Genomic DNA, 13,050 nt, shown 5'->3' with positions numbered 1-13,050 from the left:
TATCCAATTTGTAACCCCACGTTCCCTCCCTCATATGTATGTCTGCATAGGCATCAGGTCCATGAATCCAGTCGCCTTCATCCCACTGATTGCCTTGGTCTTAACAGGCCTTACTAATAATTATGGGATTTTCTTCCTCCAGTCAAGACCTTTATTAATTCATTCCCTACACGGTCCTCTGAGTTATCGTTTGGAGAGACAAACCTCATTATTGCATCCCCTGGCTTTAAGCCCTTCAATGGCTCTTCCTCCCTGAAGGATGAAGTCCAAACTCCTTGCTGGGATTCTTATAACTTAGCCCCGTCTCTCCTGCTTCTTCCTTTTCCCTCCTCACACAGCTTTTGCTCCTTTCTCAGACATACAGATGTATGATATATATTTGAAATATATACATAGCATCTTAAATTCCCTGTCTGCCGTCACATCTCCTGTGAAAATCTCCTGAATTATCCACACTGTCCCTGTGCCCTCTTAACCCGTAGACGCTTCCTCACACACTTCTGATCACTGTGCCATAATTACAGATTTCTGTCTTCTCAAGAGATCAGACCCCTGTCTTGACCATCTGTAACCTAGTACCTTCACAGTATCTGGCTTCGTACGATTTTTTAAAAATTATACTCTTACATACCTTAAGCTAGTTCACGTGTCTTTCTAAGGACATATGATCTTTCCATAGAACAAAACTGGATTATCACAAAAAGAACCCCAGAATGAGCCTAATTACCTACTGGGCAGCTGGGTCCTTATTATTGTTTTGAATGTGTTTAGGTTTATGGATATTAAACAGCAACAAAGAGGCAAAGGCTAATCAAGGAATTTTGCGTCCTAATTTTAAGTGCCCCCTCCAGTAATGTAAGCATGGATGAGCTGCAGTTGCTAGCAAGGCCTCCAGCTGAGCCTCCCCGCCGTCCGCCTTACAGAAGTGGGCTGAGTGTACTGGGTAGAGGTAGCCGCACTTTGCTTCTGGGGCCACTTTCCTTTGTCTGTGATTTTGATTTTTCTTAAAAATGTGCACATAACGATAAAGCATCAGTTTGATGAATATAAGAAATATATCATTTGACTTAACTGCACAATTGCTGTTCATAGACTTGCCTTTTAAGTTAATTAGCCTAGTGAGATAGGTTTACAATGATTTTTTTTTTTACTATATCTCTCACAGCTTCTAAGATAATGTCTTGTATGCAATAGACGCTTAGTAAGTATTTGTTGAGGGAAAAAATGGTATAGACAAAGAGAAACAGGGTAATTTGGCGTGAACTCCTGTTACAGGCCTGCTCTGGGCTAAAAGCCAGGCCATCCTGTTCTCAAAGCCACAAGCTCTTACTCCAAACCTCAAGCTGAAGTCCTTGATTTCTGGGCCAAGCAATGCAAAATAGCCCACTCCTAGGATCAAAACCAGAATTCTTTGTCACGTGCAGTAATAGAGTGTGATCTGCGAAAGCACTTCAAAGCATCCAGGAAAGTTAGGGTATGCCGTGGCAAGAAACAGAACGGCAGGCCCCTCAGCTCGGGGCTGAAACGAATCCTTGTTTGAACAAATTGTGGAAACTGACAAGGTTCCCAACCCAGCACATGGAGAGGCTGGTTGTTCAGCCGCCAGTCACGTCCCTGTCCTCCCTCCCCTGAGGACACAGGTGATGGAAGCTGGACCCTTGTCCACGCCACGTGTGGAAGTAAAAGACCTCTCCTAGTGGAGCCAAAAAGTGACTGCCGTTCACAGCTGAGCAGCCTTTACAGCAAGGCCTTCTGTCCAGAGTCGTTCTCAGCCCCCTCTTTTTCTCTAGGGCTCCTGTCACTACGCCGAGTGCTGTCCTCATTTACCGAGCGAGCACCATGGGACATGCAGTGTTCCACGGTCTGATCACATATCACACAACTGAATCATCAACTATTATGGTCATTCCAGTTTTGAGTGTGGCAGGAGAGGCCCAGAGAAGGTAGTTCACTTGCCCACCGTCACACAGCTAGTAAGCAGGAGAGCCAGGATTCAAACCTAGGCAGTCAGATCCTGGAACTGAACTGTTAACAGCTATGCTATAGTGAAACACAGCCTTCGTGAGGACCACAAACAGGACTACGGAGGTTTTCCAAAAAAGTAAGGTGATGTATTCCTGTATGATACTACTCTGTCTATATATACATATATATTTTACTAATTATATATAATAAGCATATTAATAAATAATGGTTAATTAATGTATATTACCAAAGATGCTAGGGGCAGGTAGTCCATAAAAATACATGCACACTGTCCTCCACGGTATCAACACTGAATTGATTTTTCCATGCACAACAATACATTCATGATAACAAATAGTTATATTTCACTCTGGACTCAGAAGTGCTTTCGTTCCCCCACCCCCTTAACCCCACAGCCATCCCATGAGGGCAGGAACAGGTTACCATGACTGCATCCTAGGAGGTGCCAGGCCTCAGTTTATGAGCCTTTCAAGAGGATATAAAATATCTGAGGCTTGACAAAAGTTACTGGCGCTAAACTATGAATAAAAAACCTGCAAAGTCACAACTAATAAAAATTTAATTAAGTGCTGTGATAAACTAACATTCCCCTGGCATCACTAATTGTTAAACTGGCCTTTACAAAATTCTATTACATTTGAAAACACCTTCAGCCATACTAAATTTGTACGATTAGCAAGAAATCATAGCTGATCATAAACTGAATGAGTTTTACATACTTAATTGGAAACAAAATATGATAAAAGTTCTTAAAAAGTTTTTTTACAGAAAGCCAATGTATTTAAAGGGACTGTAGATCATTGTCATAGATTTGAAAGGATATAGGGTGAATTTTCTAAAGGAAGCTGAGCCCCAGGCCTGTCACCTGATTACCCCTGTGGCAGGATGAGGACAAGAGGTGCAGGGGACGTGATTTGCCCCAGGCCAGCCCTCAAGGGCGCAGGGGAGACCCGGCCTCGCCGCCAGGGCACAGGGCTGCTCTGTTCAGGGTCCTCCGGGAGCCGGTCCCGCTGACACCTAGTTCCCCTTCTTTAGTGGGAACATGTGGCCCGGAGCCCCTAACTGGAACACACATCCGGAGTGTGTTCACTTATGTGGGCTCTGTTGTAATTACCCACAGAAACTCACCGGCCGCTGCCTCCCGCAACCTCACGAGACCGTGCCTGGAAGCAGCCTCCACATCTGGTTCCCAGAGGCGCCGGGCGGCCTGTCTGCATGTGGGTTTGGTCCACCCGCAGTGAGCCGCACCTCCCTTCCGCTTGGTTTCTTTGTGTCTTTCAAGACCCAGATGTCTTCACAGGGGCCGCCTTCTGATCCCCAGACAGAGTTCCTAGGCCGCCTTCTATGTTAACATAACTCCTTTTCTATACGCCTACTTCTGCATGTTTATTCTATCAAATTATAATGACCTGTTTGCCCAGATGCCGCCTTGCCCAGATAGCAGAACTGGGTCTGGTTCAGCTTTCTGTCCTCGGGGCCAGGTACAGGCCTGGGCATAACGCAGTATTTAATAGCTTCATCTATTAATTTTTTCTTAAATAGATTAAGAACAATAAAGCAATAAAATACATTTGGATATAAAGTCTTTCTCCGCCAGCTGCCACAGGCCTCCAGCAGGCTGAATTCTTTCCCTCGGTGTGCCTTGTAAGTACAATATTCTACATGTGCTAGGGTACTGAAAAGGCTCGTATGTTCTAAATCACGCTGGGGTGGTAGTTTTGAAAATGTTCTATTTTTAATTTGAGGAACATTTGCTAGAGTCATGTTATTTCCACAGCAGTATTAAAACAAAAGAAGTGAAAAATACTCCAAGCTTACACCAAATTAATAACCAGATAAAGAAAGGGGAACAGTTGAGTAAAGGATCTTTGGAGACATACATTTCTCTTAAGTACCATGTGATTTTTGATTGTATCAATCCTCTTGGTTAGATTTCCATTAGGTTACACGGAATAAAGTTATATTCGATTTAGTTAAAAAAATTCATAATTACTCAGGCACATGATCATTATTCTTAAAAACTTACAACATCAAATCAAAAGGAGAAGCATCAATTTTGATAGTTTCATTTTTGAGCCAATGTGATAAAAATAAAAACAGTAATGAAACAATATAAATAAACCTCTAAAATATATCGAACGCCTACATGCCAAACACTTTACTAGGCGCTCCACTATGATCTCCTTTTGTGTAGGCCTCTTGATCACTCGGAGTGCCAAGTAGTTTTAACCCCATTTTACAGATGGAGAAAGTGTGGTCCAGAGGGAGTAACTTGCTTCAGATTACAACACAGCCAAGAAGGGATGGGGACAAAGTTTGAACCTAGGGAATGTCCTTTCTTCCAATAGAGTGTGTTCCCAACTCAGTGTTAGGAGTTTATATTTGAGGAAGCCATCTATAAGATCAACAGTGAGATACGGAAGACTGAAAAGGAAATTAAACTTGCCTCTATCTCCTAACAGGCATATGCTCGAGAAACGCTGTACTCAAGAGAGCTGTATCCAGTTGCTTTCTGTTTTCCCCTAAGCACACATGTTGGTTAAAACTAGGAAATACTTGAAAATCCATACATCTCTCTAAAACCATTTCAGATCCATAGAGCTTTTGGGAATGGTATCTGATGTTGCATTCCACTGATGTATAACTGTAAAAATGTTTTGGCTTTTTCCTCGGTGAAACCAAACTGAAGCCGCAGTGTCTGTTCTTCCAGTTTAAAGCGTCGATGGCTTCAACAAGCCTGTTGTACACACAGCTGTGGCAAGATTTAGGTAGGTCAGCATCTCGGCTGGATATCAAAGGCACACAGCACCAACATCAAGCTGATTTTACAGTTAACTTGAATGGTTGTGATGGATAATTTAAGAGGGTGTGATTTCCAGGTTCAAACTCCAAACCACAGCATTAAGCGATTTCGGCAGTTGCCGAAATTATGGTGCGTTCCAAAACTAAGAGTAAGGTCAGACTACGATTTTGGATTGGAAATATCAAGCCTGCTTTCTAAGCTTGGAAGGAAACGCCAGAAGTGGCTTTGATATCCCTATTGAATTGGCGTCAGAGACTGTTAATCAGACTACGTCCTTAAAAGCTGCCTTCTTATGCAGCCTAATAGAGTTGGTTATTCTTTTAATGTAAGAGCTTTGTTTACGTTGAAAACTTCCAGAAGACTGCTAAAAATAATAAAAAACTAACACACAGGCATGGAAACTTACACCTTTGGAAAACAAAGAGAAAAGAAAGAAAATAAATCAGGGACGAAAGCTGGCAGGTTTTCTTTGACAACTTGCCTTTGGTTTGTGAATGTCCATTTCCTGCCCCAGGGAGGATGGCGCAGGGCAGGTCGTGGCGCTTTGGGTGCAGACTGTCTCCTGGTAGGCAAGTTTCATGCCAGGTGCTCCAGGCTGCTTATTCAGCACAGACTTTAGGAGTTTTTGGCTACAGACGGTCAGAGATTTCTAGGAGGCTGCTCTTTGGATACTGTGGTTGTCAGTACTTCCTTTTCCCTTATTCAGAAAGGTCCATATTCTTGATGAGTGTTGACAAATGGCTCACTCAGCAACGTCTGAACTTATGAACTAGTTAATGAGCAGATGACTGGATAAAGAAGATATGGCATATAGAGAGAGAGAATAGCGTACTACTCAGCCATAAAAAAGAAAGAAAGAATGCCATTTGCAGCAACATGAATGGACCTAGACATTATCATACTAAGTGAAGTAAGTCAGACAGAGGAAGACAAATATCACAGAATGTCGCTTATATGTGGAATCTAAACTAGTTCATAAGGAAACATTTTTAATATTGATAAAATCAGTGTTTATCTAATACTTTGTTTGCTGGACCAGCCTGAAACCTTTCCTCTCTTCCCCACCCCCCAGAACTGGAAGAGCAGGTAAGGGAAGGACCCCACCTCGTGGGAGTACCTCCATCTGGGGTTGCCTTTGGCCCGCAGCCCTGTTCACTTGGGCACAGAGCCGGCATGGCTCCCCCGAGGCGGTCAGGGGGCTCTGTTTCCATATGAGGAGCTGCATCCCTGTACATTGCCTCAAAGCAGGGAAGCAGGGGTTTCCCCTGGCTCTGTGTCTATGGCTTTGCCATAATGAACTCTCAGCGGTGTGCCTCCCTATAACCTAGTGGAAGTGACCACTTGTTGGTTGAACCTTTGGACACTGGAAAGAGGGGCTGCAGGGAGGCTCAGGAAGCTGGCAGACAGAGAAGGGGAGCCTGCAGACGGAGCACCTACTCTGTTCCACGCTCTGTGTTACATCCTTTCCCCATATCAGCTTGTTTGCTCTGTACAGCTGCCCCGGCCAATAGGGGTCTCCGTCTTACTGGACAACAAGGCAAGTAGTTATTTGCCAAACCCATCCAGTTAATGGTTGGCTTTTCTTTGCCTGAAGAGGCTGTCCCCTTTGCTTTCTGTGACGCTGCAGAAATAGAGGTGCAGCTGCAGTAGAGGAGGGGGGAGAGGGAAGAAGAGAAGGGGAAAAAGAAAAGCAACACAAAACAAAAAGCTGACCATGGCAGAGCTCTGGAATGCTGCCAGTGGTCATTGGAGGTCGACTCTTCCAGAAGTGAGGGTCGTCCCACCAAAGACTGCACATCTGGCCAACCTCGTCTTCCAGCGGGGACACAAGGTGCCATCTCGGCCATTTCACTGGCAGCGGGGTCAGGGTGGGAGGGTTGTGGGGGCAGGTCCTAGTTTTTGGAAGCTCTTTGGTAAATTCTCAGCTCAATGCTCACCCATCCCACAGACATTGTTATCTAATAGTACAGTTTCACCCAAAGAGTAATAAGTCTCTGCAAAGTACATCTGAGAAGAGAGCACTGGTGCTCAGCAGGGCGCTCCGGCTTCAGGTGAGCCTGGCAGGCAGGAGGTCTGGGCTTCTTTGCAGAAACAGAAACAGTGCCCTTGAGGCTTGTTTTAGCTTCCTACTGTGTCCTGTTTTTAGACCCCTGCCGCCCTGCCGCCTTGCACTCTGGGAGAAGGGGGAGGAATTCTTTTCCCGAAGGCTGCCCTCCCCTAAATCTGTAGCTCTCCAACTCGAAAGTCTGCGAAGACGGTTTGACTTGATTTCCAGCAGTAAACACGTTGAATCTTCATTCTGGACTTGTTACTTGGCTATCCATCTGTTAATGGGTCTACCAAGGTCTGACCTGTGTGTGTGTGTGTGTGTGTGTGTGTGTGCTCAAAAAATAGAAAGTTACAGTGACAAGGACAAAATTCACCTAGGGAGGGAAGGCCATCATCAATACCTTTGGAATATTTTTTAAATGTTAAATTTGGGGTTGCTACAGGCTTAACATTTGTGTCCCCCCAGAATTCATATGTTGAAATCTTAACCACCAAGGGGTTAACAAGTGGGGTCTTGGGGGGTGAAGAGGTCACGAGGGAGGAGCCCTCCTGAATGGGATTAGTGCCCTTGTAACAGGGACTGGGGAGAGCTCCCGCACCCCTGGCCCTGTGAGGACGGGGCAAGAAGCCTGCAGTCTGCAACCCAGAGGAGGGCCCTCAGCAGACACCACGTCTGCCAGTGACTGGGTCTTGGACTTCCGGCCTCCAGAACCGGGAGAAATAAATTGCTGTCGTTAACCACCCAATTTACGGTAACTTGTTAATACTATCAGCCCGAACATTCTGAGACGGGTATTTTTTGGAAACATTGCCTGTCATATTGTGGAAAATAGAATTTCTTAAGCAAAAGTATTTCGGTTCTCAGCACATATGTAAGGTCAGATTGGCCCTTCATAACGAAAAGCGGCTCTAATTTTTACAAATTCATGATACAGACGTGAAGCCTTGGGTGTTGTGAATTTTGAAAATGGGAACAAAGGTCAAGTTTTTCCTTATTTTATTTTTACCTGTTCTTGGGGCATCTTTCCATTTGCTGGGTCTGAGGCCTTGAGGCCACAGAGAACAGCACCTTGGGTATGACAGCAGTCCCACGTCCCCTGCTCTGTGAGGATTCTGACTGATGAGTCATTACCATGAAGAAATAAGACATTTATTTCTTAATAAGTATCTAGTGGTGACCGTTCTGTAAAGGGTAGAAATTTCGAATCACTATGTTGTGCACCAAGAATGAATACAGTAGGTCAATACAGTTGTAGGTCAACTCTACTTCAAAAACAAACAACAAGCTCATAGAAAAAGAGACCAGGTTTGTGGTTACCAGAGGCAGGAGCCTGGAGGGGTGGGGGGGGTGGGGAGAGGGGGGAGGAGGGGTAAAGGATGAAGGTGGTCAAAAGGTACAAACTTCCGCTTGTAAGGTAAGTAAGTCCTAGAGAGGGCATGCAGAATGTGATGAATATAATGAATGCTGCTCTACGTTATAAATAAAAGTTAAGAGAGGAAGTCCTAAGAATTCTTGTCATAAGAAACATATTTTTTTTCCTTTATTATCTTACTCTATGAGTTGATGGACGTTCATTAAACTTACTGTGATCATTTCATGCTGTCTACCTGAAACTCACACAGAGCTATATGTCAATTATATCTCAAACTAGAAGGAAAAAAAAATTATCTAAATGAAATGAAGTGACAAGGAAAAAGGAAAACAAACGCTCCCCAAGCCCAGGAGAAGCTTTTGTGTAGGAGATCGAAGCTATTCACGGGGACACACGAGGTTGTGCCGTTCGCACCCCGCCTCAGCTCCAGTGTTAACGAGAACTCCAGCGTCCCCTTGAAAGCAGCCCTTGAACGTGGGTGAGTGCTTGCAGCATCATCTCACCTCCTAGGTTTCTGCCCAGGGGCTCATCGGTTGCCATTTTTAAAGACACAGAACTTTCCTAAAGAAGCCAAACTTCATTCCCTCATCTGGGCTTTCAAAAGAACTTGACTTCATTTTGAAATTTCACATTGTCACCTACCTACAAGCGATAAACAAATCTCCTTTGAGGCAAGCCTCCCCACACAACAGGTATCAGTTGCAAAGGCCTGTCTTTCGCCTCCAGGCTCGTGGTCCCCGCATTGGAACACACTGTGTGAGTCTGAGTCGGATAAGGAGCATCGGCTGCAGATGCGGCCAGACCCTCCCTCCCCGGAAAGGACAGCTACTCCCGACACCAGGGCAGCTGGAACTCCGGCAAGACCCAGCTCTTCCATGACCTCTCTTCTCACTTCGCTGGGATGGGCTGGTGGAAACAGCTGCCCCTTCCCGCTCTGCCCGCTCCGATTTCCAGAGGGGAAAATCCCTTTTAAGAGGCATGTTTAGAGGATTCTGTAATGGATTTCCACCGTTGCTCCAACTGTCTCTCTTTCCCCTGTCTGCTGTCTGGATGTTTCTCTCTCAACCCAATTTTCTAACTTTGGGGTAATCAATCTAAAATTCGAGCCCAGACTTCATCAGTGTTATCCACAAAATTTTGCAATGATTTCTTTCAAACCTAAGGTTTTTTCCCCCATTCAAATATTTTTTCATTGTAAAATATTAATGTGTCTTTCCGTTTCAATATAATTTTAAGTCTTAAAAATGTGAAAGGACAATTCGCTGCAAACCTTACCATTTATGTGATGGAAAAACCTTTTTTTCTTTCTGCTGATTTTAAAAGCTTACACGAAGCTGCCAAATGCTGAAGAGGGCACCCCTGCTTCAGAAAAAGAGAACGAACACAGCTGTTGTGACAAAAATACTTGGTAGGAAGGAGCACATGGATCCTGGTTAATTTTCTCTTACGACTTTGACAATTGTTTTTCCTTTAAAAGAAGAGAAAAGAATAATCTACCTAAAACGTTAGTGCCACCTTCAGAGTTCTCGGATCGGCCAGAACAGAGGCACTGTCATTTTTTAAAATTTACTTGTTTTAATGGAGGAACTGGGACTTGAACCCAGGACCTTGTGCATGCTAAGCATGTGCTCTACCACTGAGCTATTACCCTCTCCCCACCAGAGTCATTTTTAAAGTAAAGGAAACAGGTTTCATTTCTGGCAGTGGATCTCCTCCACTGAGTTGCCTGTTTCTTGACACGAGAAGCTGTAGAAGCTGCCTTGAGTTCATCCCACAGACGGAAAAGAACAATTAAAGAGCCAAGCTTTCCCAAGGACCCCCACCTTGAGGTCTGGCTCCGCATCGAGTGTGTCCACCACCACATTCCCCAGAGCATGCTTGTCAAACTCTCCCATTCCAGATGCACTGAGAACACGTGCGTGGAGCACACACCTGGCCCCCTCAACCCCAACGGCTGCACCCTGGGGGCCCCCTGGGCACACAGGTTCTAACACAGTCACTCACAGCACAGCATGCTCCCAAGCCTTCAAGCTACTCCAGCCCCAGCCAATAAGCTGCCAAAAGGATGCTCAAGCAGCGGTTGAAGTAAACCTGATCTGTGGTGCCCGTGCCACTCCCCGTGAGCCCCAGCAACTCAGAGGAGCCGAGCGATGAGGAGGCTGGCTGCCTCTCAGGGTTACGTTCTGGGGGCTCAGATAGGCCGTGCTACCAGCAGTAGCCAGACTCACAGTGATGACCAGAGCAGTACTTCTAGCAGAACAATGGTTTTTAAATTATCTAATGTTCTCTTGGCACTCTGGCTTTTTAAACAATTGATTTTGTTTTTCTATCCCTTTGTTGCGAGTGGAACACTGTGCTTAAGCCAAGCAGGCAACATAAACTTGGACTTCAAAGCCATCCCTTGATTAAACATCAAAACAGCCCAGGTGGACCAAGAGTTATCTGGAATTCTACAGATGATGAACTGAAACTCCAGCGTGACTCGCCGCTGGGAGTTTCTGCAGGCAGTCATTCTCGTGGTCCTTCGTGGTTTTGTTCTGTGTCCTCCATGTTTTTTTAGGCAGGGAGAGGTTTGGATGGCCTCTCAAGAAAATTCCATGTTACCTTGCAGAGGGAGCTCGAATTCCTGCTTGGCCTTGCAGAGGCCTGAGACATGTGCCTCGTTCCTTGAGGGGACGTCATTTTGCTCCTCTGTGACCCTGGAACACCGCTCCTGGTCCCTTTCTTACTGGAGGGCAGCAGCCCACACCCTGCCATGAATGTCAGAGTCACGCCCTTTCAACTGTGTTTTGCAAAATGTGATGGTACTAAGATCCACCAAAAGGACAGAGTCCCTCCCTTTGGATGTGTTAGTCCCACGGGGACATTCCCGAGTCCCCTTCATCTCCCAGCCTACAAACTGCAGCGCCCCCAGTCCCCGGGCTTGAGCCACGCCCACAGTCTCACCACCCCAAGCCCGCAGTCCGCGTCTCCATGCGTTGCCCATTCATCAAGCCACATCTCTTTTTAAGTTTGAAAACTCACCTTCGAGCCCACCACCTCTTCCAAGGAGCCCCCCTTGATTACGTGGGGAGGAGGCACCTTCCAAAGCACGACCGACAAACTCCCAGTAAACGAGAACGCACGCACACACACCCCAAAGCGAACACAGACGCTCACGAAGAGAGAAAACGGCACGTTCTCGACGTGGGAAGCGAATGCGCCGAGGAGGCAAGGGCGATCGATTTCATACCAATAACCAAGGAGTCACCACAGACCATGGGGTGTTTTTTAACATTCCTGGGGGTTACTCAGCAAAACACGGCTGTGCTTCTCATCCCCACAGACCCTCCTCTCTCTTTAAACCCCTCTTCCTTTTCTTCTCAGTGTCCTGAAGGCACAGTGACAGGGGCCTGGGTGAGAAGGATGCCACTAAGGGAGGCTGGTTCTCCCAGTAGCTCCTGGCGGTGCGTTGTGCTTTGAGGCTGGCCAATGCCGTAACCACTGAATTTTCTCATCAGGGGGCTTTAAGTACTCCATGCCTGCGTACCTCCTGGGCAGACATGTCTGCTACCTTGAGATAAGGGACCAAAACCCTCTAGAAAAGGTCCTACTGAGAAAAGGGAGGCAAGGTTCCTGACAAGACTCAAGGCCCAGCCTCGGACAAGGCATAGCCAGGGGTTCTCATAGGAGCCCCGGGTCTGAGGCCATCCCATCAGGAGACAGAACCAGACACGTGGGCTCCGTCAGGGCTGCCCCTCTGGGGTCAGTGTTAACGCCGCTCGTGGAGGGCTGAGAGACACGTGGCCTGAAAGGACTAGAACGAGGAGAAACACAGATGGGACGGCAGGAGCTGGCGATCCGGACAGGGCGTCAGACACCACAGCCACAGAAGCGGTCTAGCTATAAAGCCACGCTGCGCAACCTTGAAGCAAAACGTTACCGATGGTGTGGTTGTAAAAACGTACCTTCAACTGCAGAGCTCAGTTTTATGACACCTTGAATAAAAACAAAAAGTGGCAGTTATATAATGGACCCAAATTACCTTGGCCAGGCTTCTCACAACACACACATGCTTCAGGTCTGGAATTTTTTTTTTTAGGGGGGCTAGCATTCTGAGAATTTAACTAAACAAATATCAACTTCAAAAACTGAGTAATTTTCAGTCCTTGATTAAACTGCAGGAGTGTCTTTGTCTCCCCACGAGAACCCTTTGGGAGAGTTTTTCACTATTTCACTTTGGGATGAAACAGGCCAAGTCACAACAGTGTGAAGCCTATTTCTGTGCATAAATCCGGCTGGATAATGGGCTGGTAAAACTTCTCACCAAAGGACACCGGTGCCTGCTGCTTCTGCTTAAACCGTGTATCGAGGTCGTGTGATGCATGTTGGGACAGGGCCGCGGCTGACATGTGTAACAGGTGGTTAAAAGCCGTGGTGTGACCTGGCAGCTTCCCTCTCTGGGGTCACTGGGCCAGAGGGTGTTTCTGGTCTGTTGTGTTCAGAGTTCCCGTTCCCTGGAGGTCAGGGAAAGGGCCAAGCTGGTCAAATTGTTCATGAGGCAAAGAGACGCTGCCCTTGGCTGGACATTCACGTGCCTTTTTGGTGAACTGAAAGGTGAAAATACTAAACTAAGGTAAGTTAGCCCTTGTCCAGTGATTTAATTAGAAATATTTTTGTGTTTTGTTTTGGTAAGTCACAGTTATCTAAATAAACATTGTTCCCCAAAACTACATGATACTTTACAATGAGAAAAAAAATGTCTACAGTTTCACTGGGTTGAGATTCTGGTTCTTATTCAGCCGAGAGGAGTTTCAAATGAAAAATGGGAACAAAACCCTTTTCAGTACTCACAAAGCA

General features: G+C 46.0%; 1 protein-coding gene across 9 annotated transcripts in view; it reads right to left on the bottom strand.

Annotated features, from left to right (window-relative positions):
* The window catches only part of DLGAP1 (DLG associated protein 1), a 383,227-nt gene that overhangs the window by 76,053 nt on the left and 294,124 nt on the right, over nucleotides 1-13,050 (bottom strand). For 3 of the 9 annotated variants that reach the window (XM_074352496.1, XM_074352497.1, XM_074352498.1), the window contains one exon: nucleotides 12,159-12,188. The exons of the other annotated variants lie outside the window; for them this stretch is intronic. In XM_074352496.1, the coding sequence (XP_074208597.1) occupies nucleotides 12,159-12,188 (30 nt within the window). The remainder of the gene's footprint in view (nucleotides 1-12,158; nucleotides 12,189-13,050) is intronic. 9 annotated transcript variants of the gene reach the window in all.

Source organism: Camelus bactrianus, chromosome 24, assembly GCF_048773025.1.
Source record: "Camelus bactrianus isolate YW-2024 breed Bactrian camel chromosome 24, ASM4877302v1, whole genome shotgun sequence".
NCBI lineage: Eukaryota > Metazoa > Chordata > Mammalia > Artiodactyla > Camelidae > Camelus > Camelus bactrianus.
This window is presented reverse-complemented; position numbering and strand designations above follow the sequence as displayed.